General features: G+C 43.9%; 1 protein-coding gene across 5 annotated transcripts in view; it reads right to left on the bottom strand.

Annotated features, from left to right (window-relative positions):
• plxnb1b (plexin b1b) overlaps positions 1-24,327 on the bottom strand; it is a 245,154-nt gene that overhangs the window by 44,047 nt on the left and 176,780 nt on the right. For all 5 annotated transcript variants that reach the window (XM_059649799.1, XM_059649798.1, XM_059649801.1 and 2 more), the window contains 9 exons: positions 18,228-18,350; positions 17,269-17,362; positions 11,923-12,089; positions 9,267-9,418; positions 7,201-7,306; positions 6,331-6,467; positions 4,564-4,740; positions 3,294-3,474; positions 1,650-1,892 (listed from right to left, as the gene is read on the bottom strand). In XM_059649799.1, coding sequence (XP_059505782.1) covers positions 1,650-1,892; positions 3,294-3,474; positions 4,564-4,740; positions 6,331-6,467; positions 7,201-7,306; positions 9,267-9,418; positions 11,923-12,089; positions 17,269-17,362; positions 18,228-18,350 — 1,380 coding nt within the window. The remainder of the gene's footprint in view (positions 1-1,649; positions 1,893-3,293; positions 3,475-4,563; positions 4,741-6,330; positions 6,468-7,200; positions 7,307-9,266; positions 9,419-11,922; positions 12,090-17,268; positions 17,363-18,227; positions 18,351-24,327) is intronic.

Raw genomic sequence — 24,327 nt, forward strand, 5'->3', positions numbered from 1 at the left:
TGAAATCTTTCAAATTATGTTTATGTATAAATAGCTTGCTTTGTCCTATTTTATCTCCTTTTAATTATTATAATTAACCTTTACATCATTAAAACCAAAATCAGCAGTATTGCATGCTTTTATTTCAGTGAAAAATCACCACATTAAATAAAAACAAACATGATTTATTCAACCAGATTTCAATCTAGGATCTGACTTGTCCAGTAACAAGATCAGCTGGGATCATACTATTAAGGAAAAACTGAACATTACAGGGGAAGAGGTGTGTTTTACACACCAGAATAACAGACAGTGAAGTAAATTTAGACTGTAATGGGCCATTGGAAAAGGATTGTAGTCACATCTGAGAGGCAGGATGTCAAGTTCAGAAATATTCCACAGAGACTGAGAGGATTGCTGACTCTGCAAAGAACTGTGCATTTCCAAGAGGAAAACAGTGTTATAGATGATGGCTGGAGCAATAGATTGAGAGAGTTAACTTATCACACCTTAGTGATCGGCATATATTTAGATCCAATTACCGTATTCAAAGACAGAAGGCAACTGGAACTCATGGATAGAAATTTCTCTATGCAAAGAGTGGAGTAGTGGAGATGTCTTGTCCTTACGAACACAAATGGAAGAGACTCAATGATAGTTTTCTGATGGATATTGTTATCATTGCCTACAGAAACGCTTAGACAACAACTGCGATTTAAATAGAAAATGAGGTGAGAGTGGGAATGAAGGTGGATAAATGACTACAAATGCATCTTCTACCAACAGAAACTCAAAAACACAAATACTGAATTCAAGAAATGTTACCTACAGTGGGGTCTCAATTTCCAAACGTCTGACTTCGTAATGCTCACGCTTACTACCACAGCTCCATTTGGAACATAATATTAATTATCTGACATACGATCATTTCCTGTACTTACACATGGCTATTTTATATTGTCCTGCATTGTGTTCCAACAAATCAACTTGTGGACAGGCTATCTGTATTTACATTGTACCAAGATTCTTTCACAGGATGTGAATGGTGCTGCCTGGTATAGCCTTTACTGCTCATCCATAATTATCCTCAAGAAGGTGGTGCTGCATTGCCTGTTAGAATAGTGTGCAGTCTGTGTGACATAGGTGCACCCATAATGCCATTAGTGAGGGAGTGCAGGATTTTGACCTGGTGACAGTGACAACAAAGTTCACACACACCGTCCTGGCGTAGAATTGGATAGGAGCTTGCAGACACAGGGTTATATCCTAGTACCTGGTGTCCTTGTTCTTCTAGGTTTGGGAGCTGCTGCTGAAGGAAGGAGCCTCGGGAAGTAGCTGCAGCACACCCTGTTAAATGTATACACTGCGGCCCTGGTGGTGGAGGGAGTAAATGTTGAAGGTGTTAAATGGTGCACCAATCCAGTAGGCTGCGTGGTCCTGATGGTTTGGAGGTTTGGCAAAGTTGTTTGAGCTGCATTTCGCCAAGCAAATGCAGAGCATAATATTCCATTGCATTTCCAACTCATGCCTCGTTAGTAGTGGATAGCTTTTGGGGAGTAGGGAATCGAGTCATTCATCACAGAATTCCCAGTCTCTGATCACAATGTATAACAGTAATGTGATGATTAAGTGCTGAAATACACTAAAGAAAAATGAGAAAGTCACCATACCTCTACAGACAGTACACTGCCTGGTTTGTGCCTGTATGGCTTTGATGGGTCATCCGCATTTAGTGGCTTCAGGATTGGGTCAGGCTTGTACGTGAACTTTGTTGGACTGATCTCATTGAAATCGAAGCACAGGTTATCCATGAGGAAGTGTACAGTGATGACAGCATCGCTGACAGGGGCTTTGATCGATGGTGTCTGACAAGTCATGAAGGAAGAGGAATTCACCTGACAGAATTCAATGAACTGAAAAAGGTTTGGTTGGAGTAAATAGGACAAAAAAAAAAGAATAATATCACTATATCTCATTAAGCCAGATAATCAACATTATAATTACTTGCATTGATACAGTGTAATGTCTTGAATACATTACTAGGTCTCAAAGTACTTCATATTAGGGATATAGCCTGTTTTTCTCTTTAACCATTCATTAGGCATGGGGGTGGGGGCTGTCACTGACCAATCCCTAGTTGCCCCTGAACTGAAGACTTTGGTAAGTCATTACAAATAGCAGTTAAGAGGCAACCGCACTGCTGGAATCTGGAGTCACATGTGGGCCAGACTGGGTAAGAATTGCAGATTTCCATCATAACAGTGAACCAGATGGATTATTGCAACAACAATGTTAATTTCATGCTAACTGTTATGGAGACTAGCTTTCAATTCCAGATTTATTAACAAAGTTTAAATTTCACCAGCAGCTGAAATGGTGTTGAAACCCCATGTCTCAAGAGCATTGCCCATGCCCCTTGATTGCTGGTACAGTGGTATTATCAATACATCACTAACTCCCCAAGACAGGGAAAAGATGGCTTGACCAAAGGACATACTCAAACTGCTTTAAAAAGTGTTTAACATCACGCAGATAATGATTTATTCAGCAATTGTTAAATCATCCTCATCCTGTGCAAGTAAAAATTCTGATCAGCAGAATTATCAAAAGGTGGTTTTGGGGAGGGATTGGGATTATGTAATATTCTGAGAGATGATGCCACCACGCAATGACCAAAACTGCTGGTTAGAAATCAGACTTGCAGCTGACAGCCAATGCTAAATAATAGTTACATCAGGTAAAACTCACATGGTTAACAGAATTAAATATTCAATTCAGTCACCAGTTAATGAGCACATCAGAACATGAGCTGTACTTCAGTTCATGGCAGGCTGTCTGGCTGATTTAATCTCACCTGCAGGGTTAAAGGTTGCTTCCGGACGACTGAAGAACAATCATTTCAATTGTGCAATTGAGCATAGCTATTTTATAACTCATGAGAAATAAATAGCAATGCCTTCTTAGTTTTGACTTCTTTTAAATCCATGCAGCAGTATTTTACATCAGTGTTATTAATGCCTGCACTCCTGTAACTCAGCGCTGGTCTTTCCACAGCTACCATGCCATTTTGTGTCCAGCTAAACACAACATAGTTCAACAGGGAGTGTATGGTTTGGCTAGCAGTCAGGACTTGGCTCTGGTGTCTGGCCTGACCACTTATCCAGGTTTCCCTATGGGTAAACCAGATTGCCTTAATCCACCTTTTTATTCTAGGCCGAGTGCCTGGTTTAATACAGAATTTCTAACAGAATTCAACATTTTGGTTGCAAACCCTCCCACTTTATTGCAGCATTTTATGCACCAGCTTTTCTCACCTTGAGTCCATGCCTTTCAGCGTTGTTGTCCTTTATCATTCTGCGTTTCCTCTCTCTCACCCGGCTCTGTAGCTCAGAGAGCCACCTCCGCCGTCGTTCATTTGGGATTAACTGGACCATCATCTGAGGTGTTTGCACAGCATCTAAGTTTTGTCCATTTATACTGATCACTCTTCCACCACTTAAACAGATCACAGAACACCGTGACAGCCTCAAATGCACAGAAAGTCTCAAGTGTTTCTTACTAGTAATTGTTGCCATTAATTTGGGTTCCTTCCGAGGCTTACTGATTTACTACTTTACTCTCATTATTCTTAGAAGTTAATCTGTATAAGCTTTCTTTCATGAATTAAAAACTGCTTTAAAATAAAATAACATAGATAAACGTTCAGCAGAGTCCCAAGATAGAGCCAAATCAGCAGATGATCCCATAGCCAATTACAGTAAGAACAACTGCAACACCAATTTGAATTTATGCGACACCTTTAACATAATTAAACATCCTAAGGCACTTCAGTGCAGTATTATAAAGCAAAATTTGACATTGCACCAACTAAGTCAATAACAGGCCAAAACTTGCTCAATGAGGCAGATTTCCACAAGCTTAAGTGAGAAAGAAGACTGTGATACTGATTCATAAAATGATTTACTCTGTCCTCAACTAGAGACAATTTTTTTTGTTGTTGTCTAATCTGTTTGCCTGTAGTATACCCTGTGTTCCAAACCAATAATCAATTTATTTTGGGCCACCGAGTCAAGGAATGACAGTGCTGAAGAATCAAGCACTTTATCACCCTACATTAGTCTCAAACTCTCCCTCCCAGGTTAGGTGTTCAACAGGAATGCAGGATGAACCACTTCCCGCTCTGCTCGATGACATTAAGAACAACCGCTCTCAGGAGAAAAGTTCTCCTGGTGTATTCAGGGCACGGTCACCTCCTTGCACCAGAAAGCAGACAAGCAAATGCACTCCATTTTGATGCCATGTCAAGACTCCTGTCTAGACAGTGTATCAGGATATTTTACAGAATTGCTTGGGTTCACAAAGCTGCTTTGCCTCATCTTCAACCCTTTTGCTCTCTGGTCCTTGGCTCTCCCACAAGGGGAAAACATCCTTTTCACATCCGTCCTGTCAAGTTGTCTAAGGATCTTCTGTGTCTCAATAAGGTCACTTCTCATTCCTCTGTATTCCAATCAGTACAGGCCACCTAGTGCATCAAGATAATAATATTTCCAACTGCCCATTCTTATCAATTAAAACCCATCTTACCCTAAGAAGCTCTTGTCTGGACACACACTGGTGATGTTTGGATTTTCTGTGTAGCTGTAGAAGGCACTGCTCAGTCTCTTTGGAATATGGCCATACTTGACTGTGACAGGCAGCTCATCTGTCTGGTTGCTCGGGCTAGTGAGACACTGGACATGACGATCTTCAATATCGGCAGAACTGCCCAGGGGTAAAACACAATTAAAATTCTGGCAGAAATTGTTATGTTTCTACATTGTGCTAACAAGAAGAAAGCCAGTTATTCATTTGTACAGGTCCAATTTTACATGATCTCACTCAGAATTGTGAAGAATTTAAGTAAAATAATTAAGAGCCACAGACATAACCCTCAGTTCAGTCGCCGAGTCTCGCAGACCAAGAATCATAGAATCGCCACAGTGTTAAAACTGGCCCTTCGGCCCAACAAGTCCACATGGACCATCAGAGGATCCCCCCCAGGCCCATCCCCATTTAACCCACCCAATCTACACATCCCTGAATAACACAGACAATTTAGCATGGCCAATCCATCTAGCCTGCACATCTTTGGACTGTGGGAGGAAACCGGACCACCCGGAGGAAACCCACGTAGACATGGGCAGAACGTGCAAACTCCACACAGACAGTGGCCCGAGGGTGGAATTGAACTTGGGTCCCTGGCACCGTGAGTCAGCAGTGCTAACCACTGAACCACCAAGTCACCCCAAAGATGCTCAGCGAATCCAGCAGCAGCTCTCTGTGGGGCATTGCAATTGGCCCCCATGGCACTGGATTAGGGAATGGGAAAACACTGGGCTCCTGTTTCTCATCAACATTCACTGATCTTTGCTGGAAAATCCAAACAGGGTGGTCAGGTGAGAACAGAAGCTGGATTAGCTGTGTGGCCATTAAAAGCTCAATAGACAGTAATTGAGTGTTGGCAAATTTGGCAAATCAAAAACCATCTCACGAATGTGACACCAATCTCAGCCTGGACTGCCAGCTTTAAGGTGAATTCAGATGGACGCCTGGGCTCAAGAGCCTCAAGGTGAAGCCAGTGCAGACTTCCGGCCTCTAAATGAAGCCCAGTGTTGTCTGGAGGCTAGGTGTTGGCATGGAGTTATTCTAAACTTTTCATTTCTTTTATTTTTCTAGTTTATATCTGTGATTTGGCACTTTTGTACCTCAGATGGCACAGAAGTCTGAAATAGTAGCCCTTTTCTCTCCCATAAGCTTTTTCCGTAGAATTTGTATTTATGAACTGGTACCTAGGTACCTTTGTATCTAAAAACAGTGATATAAGTGGCGACTTCTAAACTTTTCACTGCACTCATGTGAGTGCATGTGATAATAAAGCTAATTCTGATTTAATTCTGATGAGCAGTGATCACCGATAAAACAGGAGAGATGGGAATGAAAGCTCTTTCATCAACACCCTGATCGTCCCCATGTGACCCTCATATTGACAAAAATCAGCATTTCAGCACACTATGCTCTGTTATCTGAGAATATCCGCTTCCCCCATTCCATTCTTCACCTTGGCATTACAAAGCAAATTTAGCTAAGTTGTCTAAATCGATAATTCGGCCGGTAATGTCTTCCCGACAAGGGAAGAAACTCAAAACGTCTCCTCAGTATGTCCCCTTGATAGTATGGTCAAGATCAGGGGGAGTTATAGCTACCAAACGGCATCCTTTCACCCAACAGTATGACACATTGAGCTTACTGTAGCACTGTCCTTGTGTCAACGGTCTGAAGGATTCACATCTCTACTCCAATAATCATACTTACATGAGGCAGGGGAAGTCACCAACAAACACCTGGACATCACTTGGTCTGCCAGTCAACAAATTGATGCCATTGAGTGTGAGGAGTGTTCCTCCAGCTTTTGGGCCTCGTGATGGTGAGATAGAGTTCAGCACTGGGTTCTGAAGAAGTAAGAAATTGCAATATAGTGCTGCTTAATTACTTGTGAAATTGATCCAGATCTGGGTGAAATTGATCGAGCAATCAACCGACTTTTCACAGCTATTAAAACTTACAATCCCAATCATTTCACTCTAGAATTTCAACCACTTCACAGGTATTACAACACACCTCTGGAACAGAAGGGACTTGGGCCCGGGGTCACCTGGCTCACAGGCAGGGATATGTCCAACATAATACAAGAGTTCTTCAACCATTTCACTTTGGTGCAGGTGAAGCAACATCAAATTCTTCTCATCGCCTGGTGAAATTTTTACAAGTAGCAGATTCTGATTCAGTCTGGGTTCCGTCAATCTGACAATCTTACAAAATTTTAAAACTGAATGCTCCCAGAAGATTCGGCATTAAATTGTTCCTTCTCTGCCCAGGGCCTCTTACAAGCTGCACCTGCTGGCCTTGTGCCCATGGCTCTCCCCAAGTTGTTGTAGTATGTGCTGGGGCTGTCAGTCAAGGTTCCCCTCAGAATGACACTGTGCATACAGTCATGCAAAGCCACAGGGCTCCTCCAGGTTGTTGACTTTGTACACTTCTGCAACGTACCAATTAAAAAAAGAAACACTACTCCCATTCCAAATAATCTCCCCCTTGCAGAAATGACAACAAACTCCAGGAATCCTTTTTGTTTAAATATAAAGAGGTGAAATAAAAACATGACTGAATCCATTTCATACTGACCTGATAAGTAAAGGGCTGCGCAGAGGTGCTGCTGCCTCCATTTACTACTTCAACTGTCACCTGGCCTGATACTTCCTCATTAGCAGCCGCCGTGTAGCACACAATTCTACAGGAGGAAACCCAACAGCATTAGCCGAAAACATGTCACAATGTTCAAACACCAAAGTCATCCATTCATATGCGACACGGTGGCTCAGTGGTTAGCACTGCTGCCTTGCAAAGTGCCAGGAATATGGGTTCGATTCCACCTTCAGGCAACTATCTGTGCGGTGTTTGCACATTCTCACCGTCTCAGCATGGGTTTCCTCCCACAGTCCAAATATGTGCAGGCTCGGTGGATTGGCCGTGCTAAATTGCCCACAGTGATGTGTAGATTAGGTAGGTTATGTGGGGATGGGTCTGGGTGGGACGCTCAGCCGGTCAGTGTGGACATGGGCCAATGGGCCTGTTTCCACACTGTAGGGATTCTATGATATCCCACAAGTATTTTCAACACTATCAAATCACATTACTCAACTGTCACAATTATAGTTTCAGCAGTAGACCAATGACAAATAGTAAACTGCGACTGAGTATTTACAGCCAAAAAAACACTTTCCTTCCAAATGACGGAACTGATACTCTAATACCTGGCACTGTCCACAACATGACCCCAATGCAGGATTAGGCCATTCAGCGACTCAAACTAGCTCCATTATACTATCAGATCATACAGATCTGTACCTCATCCCCATTTCCTCAACACTACTCCCTCCCTGTGATACTCAAACCTAACCATATAAATATTGGTCACGATATTGGGCAAGAACTTCCTTTCTCTTCCTGGAATTCACAACACCCCAACAGGGTGAGCAGACCATGCTTTAATATCTCATCCTGAAGATAATGTTTCCACCAATGCAATAGTCCCTCAGCGTTGCACTGAAGCATCGGCTGGGATTTTGCATTCAAAACTCTGGTGTGGGACCTGAACCCATAAACTGCTGCCTCAGAGAACAGGATACTGATGCTCATCGGTGGCTAATACATTCACTTCTAAAATTCTTAATTGTTTCTCTAGCTAAGCATCCCCATTAGATAGAACCTTTCATGGAATCAGTGCTATGAGAAGGATATTATTAAATTGGAGAGGTTACAGAAAAGATTTGAAAGGATGTTACCAAGACTGGAGAGTTTCAGTTATAGAGAGAAGTTGGATAGGCTGGCACTTTTTTTTTAACTGGAGTGTAGCAGGTTGACATTATAGAGGTTTATCATGAGGGGCATAGATAAGATGAATGGCCAATGTCTTTTCCCTGAAGTAGGGGAGTTCAAAATCAGAGGCCATAGTTTTCAGCTGAGACTGGAAAGATTTAAAAAGGGACCTGAGGGGCAACATTTTCACACAGAGGGTGGTGCATATGTGGAACAAACTGCCAGAGGAAGTGGTAGCTGCAGGCAAAGATGCAACATTTAAAAGCAGTTTGGACAGATCCATGAATAGGAAAGGTTTAGAGAGATATGAGCCAAATGCAGATAAATGGGACTAGTTTAGCTTGGGAGACTTGGTCAGCGTGGGCAAGTTAGACCGAAAGGGTCCATTTCCATGCTGTGTGGCTCTATGACTATATGTGCCAATATGCAGCACTGAACAGGGCAAGTCACTCGACTCATTATGTATGAACAGGCTCTTTCAAACAACAATCATGTTAGTCCAACTCTTCTCCATTTTCCTTCTCATTAAAGAATTTCTTCAATTCTATTCAGATGTTTACTCCAAGATCTGTAACAACCACTTTATTACATTGTGCATTCCAAACTCTAACTGCTCAGTTGGTAAATAATCTTTTTCTCATGATGCAGTTGATTGTTTCGGTAATCACTGTTTCTGTGCCCTTTTTGTCATTGGCCCTTCCACTATCAGAAACAATTTACTTTTCTTCAACGCTTCGCAATCTTAAAGATACGTGTCAAACCTGCTTTTAGCCTTTTCTGCTCAAACAACCGTTCAAAGCTTTGCGGCATTGTGAATGGTATTCCGTGTGCTTGCTCACATGGTGGTAGTTGGCGATCTTTAAATGACTGACCTGGTGGAGACCTCGTACTTCAGAGGATCAGCACGACACGGGATCCCAGCCACCGTCACCTTGTTCTCGATGTCCTCGAATCGCTGGCCTAAGTTTGAACCCATGATGGTGACCACGGTCCCACCTTCCTGCAGCCCTGACATTGGGTCGATCTGGGAATGAGAGGAATCCACGTTAACATCTGCAAGTGTAACAGCAGCAGGGGAAGTGATGGAAAAGGTGAATAATCTTTTGAACGGGGTAAGAAAGATGCTGATGTCCAGTTTCGGAAAACAATACACGCTAGATATGCGTTGTTCAGAATTAAAGTTTGTAAAAATGGGGATAAAAAGACTGATAAGTTTGCTTTTTTTCCTCGTCATCTTTGCCAAGTTTAGAAAAACTTCTGCTTATTCATCCAAAATAATGTTATCAATTTGATCCTGAACAACAAGTTCCACCATGATATTCAATTGTTTAAAGGTGTCAGCATTGAGTTGATCCTGCAGCACACATTTGGTAGCACAGAGGCAATATTACTCGACTGGTAATCAAGAAACCTGCACTAATGCTTCAGAGATAGGAGGTCAAATCCCAGTCTGAAAGCTGAGGGAATAGAAGCTCACTGAATCAAAAAAAAGGAATAAAATGTTGGTATTACAAATGATAACCACTAAAAAATACCTCACTGTGATGAGAGCGCAAATCTGCCACACAACATTATGGTTCACTCCTAAATGCCCTCTCTAACTGCTGAGTTGGTCACTCAGACATAGGGAATCCAGCACCCACCTGGTCAAGGACACAGATGAGCAACAAGGGCTAGCCTAACCAGTGATGCTCACATCTCATGAAAGAATAAAAACAACTCCTGACCCTACCTGACACCAACAAAGGAGGTCACTGAATCATAATCAACAGCAAGAACACACAAGGCTAAGTCAGGAGAGCAAAGGAATAGTCCCCAGTTGCCTGAATAAGTGCAGCACCAAAGCACTAAAGAAGCTCAACACCATCCAGGGCAAAGCAGCCTCTTCATTCTCTTTGTCACCGCTCTACAGTGCCAGGAGCGTGCAGCATCTACTGGTGCCCTACAGTAACTCCCCTAGGTTCCTTCAACAGCATCTTCCAAACATGGGAACTCTACCTGCCTGAAGGACACAGGCAGTAGCTACATGGGAACACCAGTACTTGCGGGTTCCCCTCCAAGCCACACAACAATCCTCACTGGGAAATACATTCATTGTTCACTCACAGTCATAGAATCACAGAATCCCTAGTCTAGAAGCAGGCCATTTAGCCCATCGAGTCTGCACTGACCCTCTGAACAGCGCTCATCCAGAACCATCGTCCTTCTGTAACCACACATTTCCCATGGCTAGTTCACCAAGGCTGCACATCCCTGGACACTACGGGCAATTTAGTACGGCCAATCCACTTAACCCCACACCTTTGGACCGTGGGAGGAAACCAAAGTGTCCAAAGGTAACCCACGGAGACACAGGAAGAACATGTAAACGCCACAAAAGACAGTTGCCGGAGGCTGGAATTGAACACAGGTCCCTGGTGCTGAGAGGCAGCAGTACTAACAAATCCCTCCCTAACAGCGGCTCAACATCGCTCATCTATACAGCTCAATACTGCACCACTGAATGATTCAATGGGAAATCATCCATGTCAGTACACTGGCTCTCAGACACACCTTTTCCATCCATGGCTTTGCTCTTTTCCCACAGCCATGTCAAAAAAACTTATCCATTTTACGTGGAGATCCATTTCCTTTTAGGAAGTTACTACAGATTGTTCCACTACCTGCCTGGATAGCACCAAATCACAATTACTGTAGTTCAGTCAAAGAGAAAATCTCAAATCCCAAATGGCTGTTTCAGTGATCACTCCTGCCATCTGGCTTCTGATCTTTCGTGCCAGTGGAAACAGCCGATCAAAGCCTCTCTTCTATTTTTGAATGGCTTTATAAATTTCCCGTTAAGTAGTTTGTTGCTTTAAGGGGGAAACATGGTTATGGGTTAACCAAATTGCTGTTGACCTGTTACTATATAAAGATCTGACTGGGCAGATATCCTGAGATAGTAACAACTGCCAATGCTGGAGTCAGAGATAACACACGGTGTGGAGCTGGAGGAACACAGCAGGCCAGGCGGTGTCAGAGGAGCAGGAAAGCTGACGTTTCGGGTCGGGGTTCTTCTTCAGAAATATTTCAGAGTTTCCTTCCCTCATCCCCATTTCTACAGACGGGTCCCGACTCGAAACGTCAGCTTTCCTGTTCCTCTGATGCGGCCTGGCCTGCTGTGTTCCTCCATCGCCACACTGCATTATCTATGGGTAGAAATCCTGCAGAGATCTGATGAGACAAGTGTTTCCACATTTATCGAGTAGTTTCAAAGTCACCATTGTGGTGACTGGATGCTAATACCAGGTTTATTTCATTCATTGAATCCACACTGCCCAGCTGTTGCGGTGGAATTGGATTTTATGCCCATGAAGGCTTCAAGTTCAGCACTGCCATCACCCTGCGACTGAAACGCTAATATCTTCCCTTCCAACAAGATGCTGTGCTGTGTGCAGTGTGAGCCTCATCTCTCGTGCAGTTCCATACCCGTCTAGTTTCAGCTTACTTTACCGTTACGCTGGTTTTGACACGTGCGTGGTAACTCACCGAATGAATGACGGGTGCCGGGCAGGTCTGTACCACTCCGTCCACACAGGACTTTTCGTACACACAGCTGGGCTTCCCTCCCCCACACCACACACAGGAATATTTGGTTTCTGCTGTCTGACAGCGACTGCAGTCTGTTCGATCCACGGAACAGTTATACAGGGTAACTGTACAGGGGCAATGAGAGAGTATTAGTCATTGTGTCAGAGATTTTCTCCCAAGAATCAGAGCTCTGACTTGGACCTTGCTCTAGATCTTACAGCACAGTAGTGGCTACATTTCAAAAGTACGCAGCGGAGCCTATTGGGACGTCGAGATGCATTTAAACAGCATCTCTCAAGTTATTTCATTCAAAATAGAAACAAAATATGAAATATCTGGCTGAATGATGGTGTAGAGATTAATCGCAGGACACCTGACCTACAGGCTTGTGGGAATGTTTACAAGGTTAGCAAATTCCACTCGATTTAGCATGGCTGCTAATCAAATTTAACCAGTCAGAGTCATACAGCAGACAAACGGGCCCTTCAACCCGCTATGTCTATGCCAATCAATGTAGAACACCAATCCTTTTTACCTGCACATGGTCCATTGCCTATTATGCCCTGGCATTTTAAGTGCTCATCCAGATGCTTCTTTAATGTTGCAAACGTACCTCCCTCCACCACCCTCTCAGCCAGCAGGATCCATAATCCTACCACCCTCAGAGAGAAAACAATTTTCTAAAATCCCCTCTAAACCACATATACATGAGCCCTCAGAGTCATACAGTCAAACAGATCCTTCGATCCAACTCATCCACCCCGAACAAGTTTCCCAAACTAAACTAATTCCATTTGACTGCATTTAGCCCACGCCCCTCTACACCTTTCCTATTCATGAACTTTTTTTTCCCCAATGTTGTAACCATACTTGCATCTACCACTTCCTCTGGCAATTCATTTTACACACCAACCACTATTTGTGTGAAAGACCACCTGTTGTGTGGAAAAGTTGCCCCTCAGGTCTCTTTTATATCTCTTTTAAATCCTTTTATCTTAAAAATATGCCCTCTAGTTTTTCACCCACCATAGGAAAAAGACCTTTGTTATTCACCTTATCTATTCCTCTCATGATTTTATACACCTCTACAAGGTCAACCTTTAATTTCCAATGGTCTAGCAGTCATCCCAGACTATCCAGCCTATCTGTATAATTCAAATCCTTCACAGTCCCAGCAACATCCTGGTAAATCATTTCTGAACCCTCTCCAATTTCAAAATACTCTTCCTATTGCAGGGCAACCAGAACTGTACTCCACGTGCGTCCGCACCAACATCGTGTACAACCCTAATTTGACATCTCAACTCTTACACCCAATGGTCTGAGTACTGAAGGGAGTCGTGCTAAATGTCTTAACAACTGTCTACCTGTGATACAGCTTTTAAAAGAATTACGTAGCTGAACCCTTGGTGTCTCTCTTCGACAACACTACTCAGGGGCCTACCATTAGCTCTAAGTCCTGCCCTTGTTTGTTTTACAAAATGCAATATCTTGCATTTATCCAAATTAAACTCCATCTGCCACTCCTCAGCCCAGTGTCCCAACTGATCAAGATTTCTTTACAATCTTTGATAACCTTCTTCATTGTCCACTCTATTTTGGTGCCAACTGCAAACTTACTAATGATGTGTCCGAAATTCTCATCCAAATCTTTCGTATAAATAACAAAAAGGAGTGGACCAAGGACCGATCCTTCTTCTCATGATTTACTCTGTCTACGCCTCTCATAACTCTGCATACCTCAAACAGATTCCACCCTCAGTCTGAGATAGTAGGAGCTGCCGAAGCTGGAGAATCTGAGATAACAAGGTGTGGAGCTGGATGAACACAGCAGGCCAGGCAGCATCAGAGGAGCAGGAAAGCTGATGTTTCAGGTCTGGACCCTTTTTCTGATAGCTGTGTTACCCCCCTCAGTCTTCTCTGGTCCGAGGAAATCAAGCCTAGCCTTTCCAGTGTCTCCTCATAACTGACGCTTTTCATCCCAGTGAATTACTTCTGTACCTTCTCCAGTGCAAACACATCCTTCACATAGTGGGACAACCAGAACTGCACTAATCCTTATTATTGGCCTAACCAATATTTTATAAAGTTGTAACAAGACTTCTTTGTTCCTATATTCTGTGTCCTGGCTAATGAAGGCAAGCATCCTGCATGCCTTCACCACCCCATCTACTTGCGCTGACACTTTCAGGGGTCAAGAACCAAAAGAACTGAGGATTCTGTAAATCAGGAACAAAAACAAAGTTGCTGGAAAAGCTCAGCAGGTCCAGCAGCATCTGTGGAGGAGAAAACAGAGTTAACGTTTCAGGTCCAGTGACCCTCCCTCAAAACCTTCAGGGGTTTACGGACTTGTACACCAAGGTTCCTTTATATCCTCAGGATTCCGTTGTGACCTACCATTCACTGTGTGTATCCTTCCATTATTTGACTTCCCAAAATGCATCACCTCGCACTTATCAGGATTAAATTCTATCTGCTATTACTCTGCCCAATTTACCAAGTGATCAACAGCAGACTGTAACCTGGAACCATCCGCCTCACTATCGACAACAATCACCAATTTTTCGATGTTGTTTGCAAGCTTGCTAATTATACCTTCTACATTTACATCCAGTTTGTTAATGTACATAACAAACAGCAAAGATCCTAGCACCAATCCCTGTGGTACACCACCGGCCACTGGCCTCCAGTCAGACAAACAGCCCTCCACCGTCGCCCTTTGCCTCATATTTGCAAGGCAAGTTTGGATCCAGTTTGCCAACTTGCTGTGAATCCCATGGGCTGTTACCTTTTGGACCAGCATTCCATGTGAGACCTTATCTAAAGGCCTTAGTGAAGTCCATGTAAACCACATCGACTGCACTACCCTCATCAATATATTTAGTCATCTTGTCGAAAAACTCAAGACAGGATCTCCTTCTAACAAATCTACGGTGACTATCCTTGATCAATCCCGGCCTTTCCAAGCGTTGATTAATCGTGTCATTCAGAATTTTTCTAATAATTTCTCCAATATTGATGTCAGACTAACTTGTCCGTAATTCTGTTGGTCTATTCTGCTGCCCTTCCTGAACAAGGAGCCACATCAGCTATTCTCTAGCCATCTTGCACTTCGCCTGTGAAAGTAGTAAATATCTCCACCAGAGCCACAGCAATCTTCTCTATTATCTCCCATAGCGGCCCAGGATATATCTCAGCAGGCCCTGGGGATTTATGCACTTTTATGCCTGCTGTTAAATAATCCTTATTAATCTTAACATGTTGTGGAATCTCACCATCCGAACTGAAATCCAGCTTTAATGTCTTTTTCCTCTGTGAATATAGATGAGAAGCACTCATTTAAGACCTCACCCACATTCTCAGGCTCTTTTAGTCTCATAAGTCTAACGCTTTTGCTGGTAATCTTCTTACTTTTATATTACAAAAAACCGTGCGAATTTCCTCAATGCTATCTGCCAAACATATTTCATTACTGCTGTGCTCTCCTAATTTCTTTTTTCAGCAACCCCCTACACTCTAAAGGACTTCCCTGTTTTTAATGGGCTGTACAAAACATATGCTTCCTTCTTTTTCTTTACAAAGCTCTTGATATCTCTGGACATCCCTAGACCTGTTATCCTTGCCCTTCACTCCTAGAGAAATACGCTGGTCCTGAAATCTCTCATACTTCTCTTAAAACACACACACTTTCAAATATAGGCTCCTAGGCTATGTTTGCCAGATCCTGTCTGATTATATTAACATTGTCCTTGCCCCAAATTTAGACCCTTAATTTCTGCACATCTTTAACCCTTTCCATAATGACTTTGTAAATTTTCAGAGTTATGGTAATTATCTCCAAAATGCACACACATTGAACTTCTGTCACTTGACTGGCTGCAATACCTAGGATTAGGGCCAGCACTGCGCCATCTTTATAGTATTGGGGCAAAAAGCTCTCGTGGGTGCACTTTAAAAATTCCAACCTGTTCAGAAAAGTACCACATTCCAACAAATGTGACGACTTTGCTTCACATGATAGCAGCAAAGTGTGGTGATGGGGGTGAGGAGAGAGTTCAAACTAGGAAAACATGCTCTTATAGCTCTGTTAGAAATGTAATCTTTTAAAAGGTGAAATGGTAACGTATTAGATATGTGCTGATACCAACAGTAGAACCAGAATAAAAACAAAAACAGAAACTACTGGAGAAATTCAGTAGATTCGACAGCGTCTGTTAAGAGAGAGCAGAGTTAATGTTTCAGGTCCAGCTAGCTTCCTTCAGGACTGAGCAGCGAAGAGAACTGGAATGCTGATGACGGAGGGTGCGGAGGATGGCCAGAGAGAGACAATGAAAGTCATGCATACAAAGTGATAGTTGAAAGTAAGCTAAAGAAAGAGATAATGAGGACAGTGAGTAAGTGAAAATGGTTGCCTGTGCTGAAAGTAGCCCAGATCATGACAAGGCTTGGTGTGTGGGGCTGGGTAGAGGACATGGAAGGAGGTTCTCAGGCCCTTGACATCGAGTCCTGAAGGCTGCAGGATCTCGAAGGGGAAAATGAGATGCTGATCTTGCAGGACAAAACAAGTTCAAAAGGCTAAGTGATAAATAACCCACAGGATGGTGACTTCATATTTCCTATGTCAATAATAAATTCATAAATTATTTTTAAAATACAGATTTCTAGCTGAAAGCAGAATGCTGATATCACCAGAAATGAGTGAAGACCAACATATAGGAAAATTGTACGCATCGGACACATTTGCAATCAGGCTGCTGACCCGTGTCCCAGATTAGCCAGTGATGCTCACATCACATCAATGAATTTAAAAACTTCTCCTTTCACTACTGGGTGTTCATGAGAGAACTTAAGTAGGAAGGGGTGGGTGTTGCAGGGGGAGAAGACACTAATGGATTTTTATTTCTTATGTTCTCAAGGATAAGATGTGCAGGTCAGGGTCAGCTACTTTTGATGCTGTAAGTGCATTCCTGATTTGTTGTAAACTTTTCATGTGAACATTACAACACCGTTGGCTTAATTACTGCCATGAATATTCAAAATCATTTGCATCGATGTTTTAACAAACTACAACACACACCCTGACTTTATCAAGTACACAGTCACAGCACAAGGACTGTCGATGTAGCTCATCAGTACCAGTGAACTGTATTAATTATATGTCGTGATAAATATCAGAAACACATATAATGAACGTTACATTTTACAGGAAGATGCTGGCATTCTGCAGGATAAAAGGAGATGCAGCTGAGGAAATAATTCCATTTTCTTTCATAAATTCTTCAGGAAAGGCATGAAAATACTTACTATGCAAATCACGTCTGCTGTCCACTCTGTAATGGGGCGGTCGCTGGATATACACTGTTGCATTATACTCTTGCTGCAATGTGGAGTAGGTAAACTGCAGTGACAGAAATAGGAGGATAACAGACAAGGATGGACAGTACGTACCTAATGTCTGAATCTAATTTAAAAAGTCAAAATCTGCTTCCTTTTGCATGTACACACGTGTGACTCACTGTTGGACTCAAGAGGTGTAAAATGTAAAAGACTTTTGCTCTAAGCGTCTAGCCAATAGAAAGATAAGCTCTGTGCTCCTGGCATGGAGCTTAGGCCAAAGGGGGAACATAGTCTACAATGTGGTCACCCTTTCTCCACTGCTCTTTCCCTTCAAAGGACATAAAGGATTAAATGAGGCTACATAAATGCCATTTGCTGATATTTATCATATACTCCCGTGCTCATTGTCAAGATCAATTTTCTTTCAATAGCTTGCTGGAGTTGTCTCTTCTGCTGTTGAAAGCAATTGCTTCCTGAGTTGATAACATGAATTAGTGAAAGTTAATTACACCCTAAGTTATAGCTGGGTCCTCTTCCCATCTGGGTACCCATGTACTGCCCCTCCTGCCCTCCTCCATCACCATCAGTGGGTTCTACCTGGATAGACAGCAGGGCACTTAGTGTTTAATGAGACCGTGCTGGTCGCTAGGAGGTGATTTTGCTGGTTTAACTCCAACGAAGCCTCCACTGCTGTCTTGGTGATCCTTAAACATTGGCTCTTTTCAAACCAAACCTTCCAAAAAGAGATAAATGTGTTTGAGCAGAAAGCTAACTCCATACCAGAAAATTGCAGCCTGTTCTAACGGGAACGTGCCTGAGGTGGGAACACACCCTTAAGCAATGGTAATGGGTCTGAACACTCACTTGGCCCATCAACCGTCACCTAACTATCTCTCAGGGCTCTGCAACCATCCCTTGCTCCTTACCTGGTGCACCCGACAGGTAATCGAGTAAAACATGGGATCATTAACATCCCCTTCAACAAACGCCTCCACCACCACCATCCGACTCTCAATAACAAAGACACATTCATAATTCCCTTCCGGGTCCTGTGGGGAGCAGAAACGCAAGAGGTTAAGGAGGCACTGCCTCGCTGAATCTGAAATGTGTGCACTCCTATTAAAACCAAACAGGGAGGGCACTTCTAACAGCTGTCGAAGTCTGAGAGTAAGGGCTCTTCTGTGTGGCATGCAGGTTTACAGTTTTGCTGTATTTGGCAGACTGAGGAAATTTTCTCCCTCCCGGCCCCTCAATACCGCATTTCTATTTTAAATCAGAAGGAGCAGCAGTGATGCATAAAGATCCCCCAGCCATCAACGTTAACTCACAAATAAAACCAAAGACTCTTTTGTAAAGCTTCTTTCAATTCGGATTCCAGTGTCCAGGAGCCAGGTCCTGGTATATAAGCTTTTAAGTCCTTTCGCATGTTCTGGTGACAGACTCAACGACCCAAGTTTCAACTGGAGATTAAAGGATTTAAACACAGAAAAAGGAAGGAGCTGGTGACGAAATGCAAAAAACTCCCAGAATGAAAATCCAAAGACGATTAACATAAAAGGCCCTTCACTCTCTCAGAGCATACAATACCCTTTTCTGTGTACAAGTGGACCGGTAAGTATGTATTTGCTATCACTTTAGACTCCCAATTTACTAAAAGTGCACAGAAATGCACACTCCCAAGGTATTATTGGTTATTGTCTACTATTGGTTTTGGTCTGGGTGTGACATTTTATTTTACCTGCATCAGACCAAAAATGTCACTCAGTTTTATTCTGAGTACATCTCATTCATTTCCCCACCTCCCCCTTTCACCTTTTGAAATAAGACAGGAGCAAAATGCAACCTAATTTTGTTCCTCCCAGATCTTGTAATGGTCTGATGGAAACACCAGGGAAATAGCAAACATTGCCAGGTTTAGTTCTGGTCACTGCCCCTCTGCAGTTTTCAGCGTACAGACTGCACACATCACTCTGTCACGACAAATTGTTTAGTTGCACAGATTGAAGCAATTTTGCAAACCAGAATTCTTTTAAAAAAACCTAATGAAGCATTGCATTCTGAAGACTAGCATTCCAAAAAGAGAAAAAAGCAACACATCCCAGTTATAGCCATACAGTCATAGAGCATGGAAACATACCCTTCGGCCCAACCAGTCCACAATGACCCTGTTCCCAAACTAAACTAGTCCCACATGCGCGCACTTAGCCCATATCCCTCCAAACCTCTCCTATTCACGAACTTATCCAAATGTCTTTCAAACGTCCTAACTGTACCTGATACCACCTCTTCTTCTGGAAGTTGATTCCACACACGACCTACTCTCTGTGTGAAGAAGTTGCCCCTCATATCCTTTTTAACACGTTTTCCTCCCACCTTAAAAATATGCCCCCTAGTTTTGAATTCCCCACCCTAGGAAAAAGACCCTTACCATTCACCTTTATCATGAGGTGTGCTTCTCGTTTCACTGCACATCACTCTTCAACCTCCGATGCTCCAGTGAAAGAAGTCCCAGCCTTTCCAGTCAACTTTTATAACGCAAACTCTCCATTCCTGGAAACACCCTGGTAAATCTTTACTGTACCCTCACCACTTTAATAATATCCTTCTGATAACAGGGCGAACAGAACTACACACAGCATTCCAAAAGAGGCCTCAGCAAAGTCCTGACATCCCAACTGTTATAGTCAAAAGGTCTGAGCAATGAAGGCACGAATGTTAAATGCCTTCTTAACCATCCCGTCTACATGTGACAGAACTTTCAAAGAATTATGTACCTGAAGCCTTACTTAGCCATGCTTACTCTGACATCAGGGAGAGAAGCCCTTTATCCATTCTGTCAGGAGTGATGTAAACTGTAACAGGATCTCAATCCAGTGCTAAACATGTTAATGAAGCTGCAGTGCACATCTGAAAATGTCTTGCACTACACTTAGCACCGAACAGACAGTTATCAGAAGTGACTGCTTCCTAATGTGCTGAAGCTTGGCTTTTTATTCTCTCATAAGAGCATAACTAGGAGCAGGAGTTGGCCATCCTGCCCCTCAGGCCTACCCCACCATTTAATAAGATCATGGCTGATCTTTTTGAGACTCAGCTCCACTTACCTGCCCACTCACCATAACTCTTAACTCCTTTACTGTTAAAAAATGTATCTAGCCTCGTCTTAAAAACATCCGTTGAGGTAGCTTCAACAGCTTCACTGGGCAGGGAATTCCACAGATTCACAACCCTTTGGGTGAAGAAGTTTGTCCTGACCTCAGTCCTACATCTGCTTCCCCTTATTTTGAGGCGATGCCCTCTTGTCCTAGTTTCACCTGCTAGTGGAAACAACCTCCCTGCCTCCACCTTATCTATTCCCTTCATAACCTATATGTTTCTATAAGATCTCTCCCCAGAAGTGCTGGGGAGGGGAGGAGATGATCAGGGCGCAAGAAGAGTGTTAGGAAACTGATGTAGGGGTCTGGCTGGTAATAGGAAGGGGAGCTGAGGGCTGTTGAGTGCGGGGATTGGAGGTCACCGTGTAGATGTGCAAAGAAACGCACAGTTAGTAACTAGCAGACGGTGCACAGTAAGGATGGGGGTGAAGTGGTGGTGGTGAAGCTGGATTCCAATGAGTATAATCCCAGCTTACTCAGCCTCTCCTCATAATCCAACCCTCTCAACTCTGGAATCCACCGAGTGAATCTCCTCTGCACTCCCTCCAGTGCTAGTATATCCCTTCTCAAGTAAGGAGGCCAAAACTGCACATAGTATTCCAGGTGTGGCCTCACCAAGACCCTATACAGTTGCAGCATAGCCTCCCTGTTTTCAAACTTCATTCCTCCAGCAACGGCAGACAAAATTCCATTTGCCTTTTTAATTACCTGTTGCACCTGCAAACCCACCTTCAGCGATTCATGCACAAGGACACCCAAGTCCCTCTGCACAGCAGCGTGCTGCAATTTTTTACCATTTAAAACATTGTCCATTTTGTTATTATTCCTACCAAATGGATGACCTCACACTTATCAACATTGTACTCCATCTGCCAGACCTTTGCCCACAAATTCTCACACTCAAATTCTCGTGGTTTCACACCAGGATGTTCAATGATAGATGCAACTACCATCAGTTGTACTCTTTGGTGTAAAGCTGCTGATCCAAATGAATCAAATGACATCAAGGACTCACACTCCAGAGAAAAAAAAATGCCCTCAGGCAATCTCACAGCCTGAAATTCTGAATCTGTGGTATCCCAGAACTTGGGCTGATTTCCCATCAGATACGTGAATTTTACCAACATTTAATTTCACAAATCGTAAAGTTCCCGTATGACATTAAAGTATTCTCTTGCCTCTGGCTTCATGCTACAGTGACTCCCCGAACCTCTACAGCCCTCGTGGAAATAGCAGACATAGGGCTTGGTGGCAGGGGTGGGGGAGGTGCCAGTGAAGAGTTGGACAGCACTGGCATAACAGATGGTCAGGCAGCACCTGGAGGAAAAGGAGAAGTCAACATTTTGGGTAATAACCTTCTTCAGAGTAATACCCAAAATATTGACTTTTCCTTTTGTCCAGGTGCTGCTTGGCCTGCTGTGTTCTTCTAGCCTCTTGTCCGTCTACCTTGGGATTCCAACAGTGCAGTTTTTTTTTGTCTCTAAGCTGGCATAACAGAGCCACATGGGAAGACAGAGTGTGAGGGGAGGGAGTGTCAGAGAGGCAGAGTTTGTAAGGGGGGGATTGGAGAGACAGCAGGGCATGGAAGGGGAAGGGAGGTGGTTGTGGGCAGAGCCTGGGGTCCACAGGATGGGGGTAAGTGGGAGGTGAGCCTGAATCCAGGAAAGGAAGTGGGCTGAGGGCTGAAGAGGAGAGGAGCAGCCTGGAATTAGGAAATGGAGCTGTGGGTCAGGGACGGTGGGAGGAAAGGGAAATGGAGGTTTGGCTGGCAGTGGAGAGTGGAAGAGTGCTAGGGAGAGAAGTCAGAGGGGAGAGGAAGGGTGGGGAGAGAAGTCAGAGGGGAGAGGAGGGGGGTGGGGAGAGGAGGGGGGTGGGGAGAGGAGGGGGGTGGGGAGAGGAGGGGGGTGGGGAGAGGGGAGGGGTGGGGAGAGGGGAGGGGTGGGGAGAGGGGAGGGGTGGGGAGAGGGGAGGGGTGGGGAGAGGGGAGGGGTGGGGAGAGGGGAGGGGTGGGGAGAGGGGAGGAGTGGGGAGAGGGGAGGAGTGGGGAGAGGGAGAGGAGTGGGGAGAGGGAGAGGAGTGGGGAGAGAGAGAGGAGTGGGGAGAGAGAGAGGAGTGGGGAGAGAGAGAGGAGTGGGGAGAGAGAGAGGAGTGGGGAGAGAGAGAGGAGTGGGGAGAGAGAGAGGAGTGGGGAGAGAGAGAGGAGTGGGGAGAGAGAGAGGAGTGGGGAGAGAGAGAGGAGGGGTAGGGAGGAGTGCTGGGGAGGGGAGGAGATGATCAGGGCGCAAGAAGACAGTGTTAGGAAACTGATGTAGGGGTCTGGTTGGAAATAGGAAGGGGAGCTGAGGGCTGTTGAGTGCGGGGATTGGAGGTCACCATGTAGATGTGCAAAGAAACGCACAGTTAGTAACTAGCAGACGGTGCACAGTAAGGATGGGGGTGAAGTGGTGGTGGGGAAGCTGGGACAGTAGCTGCAATTAAAACCTTACCACCATCAACTGAGAAATTCCAAGGAATCAAAAAACCCTTGGTCCTCCAGGGGTATGTCTCAAAGCCATGACAGCTGAAGTAGTCTTGGCTTCACCACTGAAGTCCCCTCTTCCAAGACTGCGCCACTGCATTTATGCTGCTGCCGAGGGAGCAGGACCACACTCTACCTTGGTCATGAGGCAGAGTGTTTCACAGAGTCAGCAGCAAGTATCTCCAACTCATCACAAGATGGAGGCACTATTGCACTTCGTGATTCTCAGGCCAGCATCTGCAGTGGCTACAGGAAGGACAATCCTGGAGAGCGCTACACAGATGTTGCAAATTTGTGTTTAAACTCCATTCCCTCAGGCTACAGCTATATTCCTAAGAACACAAAATCCACTTGAACAACCCAGAGGAGGGAACTTAAGCACGTAAGCCATGTATAGCAGTATGGGGAGTAGGAATGGCAATTTCGTTAGTAAATCCTTTGTTTGTCCAACTATCTTTCTCTCTCTCTCTCTCTGTCTTTGGGCTCTATCCTATCGTTTACTCCCTACCCCACTCCCTCCCTATTTTCTGCACATAGGGTGATGTTTTCCCAACCACCATCAGTTCCAAGGAAGGGTCCCCGGACCCAAAACATTAACTCTGTTTTCTTCTTCACAGATGCTGCCAGACCTGCAGAGCTTTTCCAGCAAATGTGTTTTTGTTTCTGATTTATGGCATCTGGAATTCTTTCAGTTTTAAAATCAGGAATGGCATTTGTTTTCCTTACTTTTTACATTAATTGTCTTTTTATGTGGCGCACATTCCTTTGATAATGTATTACAATAATGTAAATCAAAATAAATTCTTTATAAATTCTTAAATGAAGGATACAATTGATATCGTCAGACACAAGCCGCATCTGTACAGACTTTTCCTAACACCCCAGGGAAAAAAAACAGAATCTGTCTGGGCAACAGCTGAGATGACAACACACTCTGTTGCAGGCTCCCCATTCTCGCCAGTATCATTGGTGCAATGACCAGTAACACTGGTATAGTGACCAGTGCTACTGATGCCAGTACCAAATACCATGGTATATTGGTCTTGTTCTGGTTCAGTTCTATTGCTTATTTTCTTGGGACCTGATTGATAGACCAGAGACTGTACTTCCCACCATCATTGGGTATGGCACCATCAGCTGCACTGCATGCAACTGTGCCAAACTTTTGTATTTCATTTGTAATGTGGTCGCAGACAGTTCACCTACACTTTTGCAATTGCTTTGGTCCTTGAGAAACAAGCTGAGCTGCAAATGCCACTTTAGCTTTTGTCACCATTTACACCAACCACTGATACTGGAAGAAAATAATCCAATGGGAACAAGATATCCCCACAGAAACTGTTAGACTTTCAT

The sequence above is a fragment of the Stegostoma tigrinum genome, chromosome 11 (assembly GCF_030684315.1).
Source record: "Stegostoma tigrinum isolate sSteTig4 chromosome 11, sSteTig4.hap1, whole genome shotgun sequence".
NCBI lineage: Eukaryota > Metazoa > Chordata > Chondrichthyes > Orectolobiformes > Stegostomatidae > Stegostoma > Stegostoma tigrinum.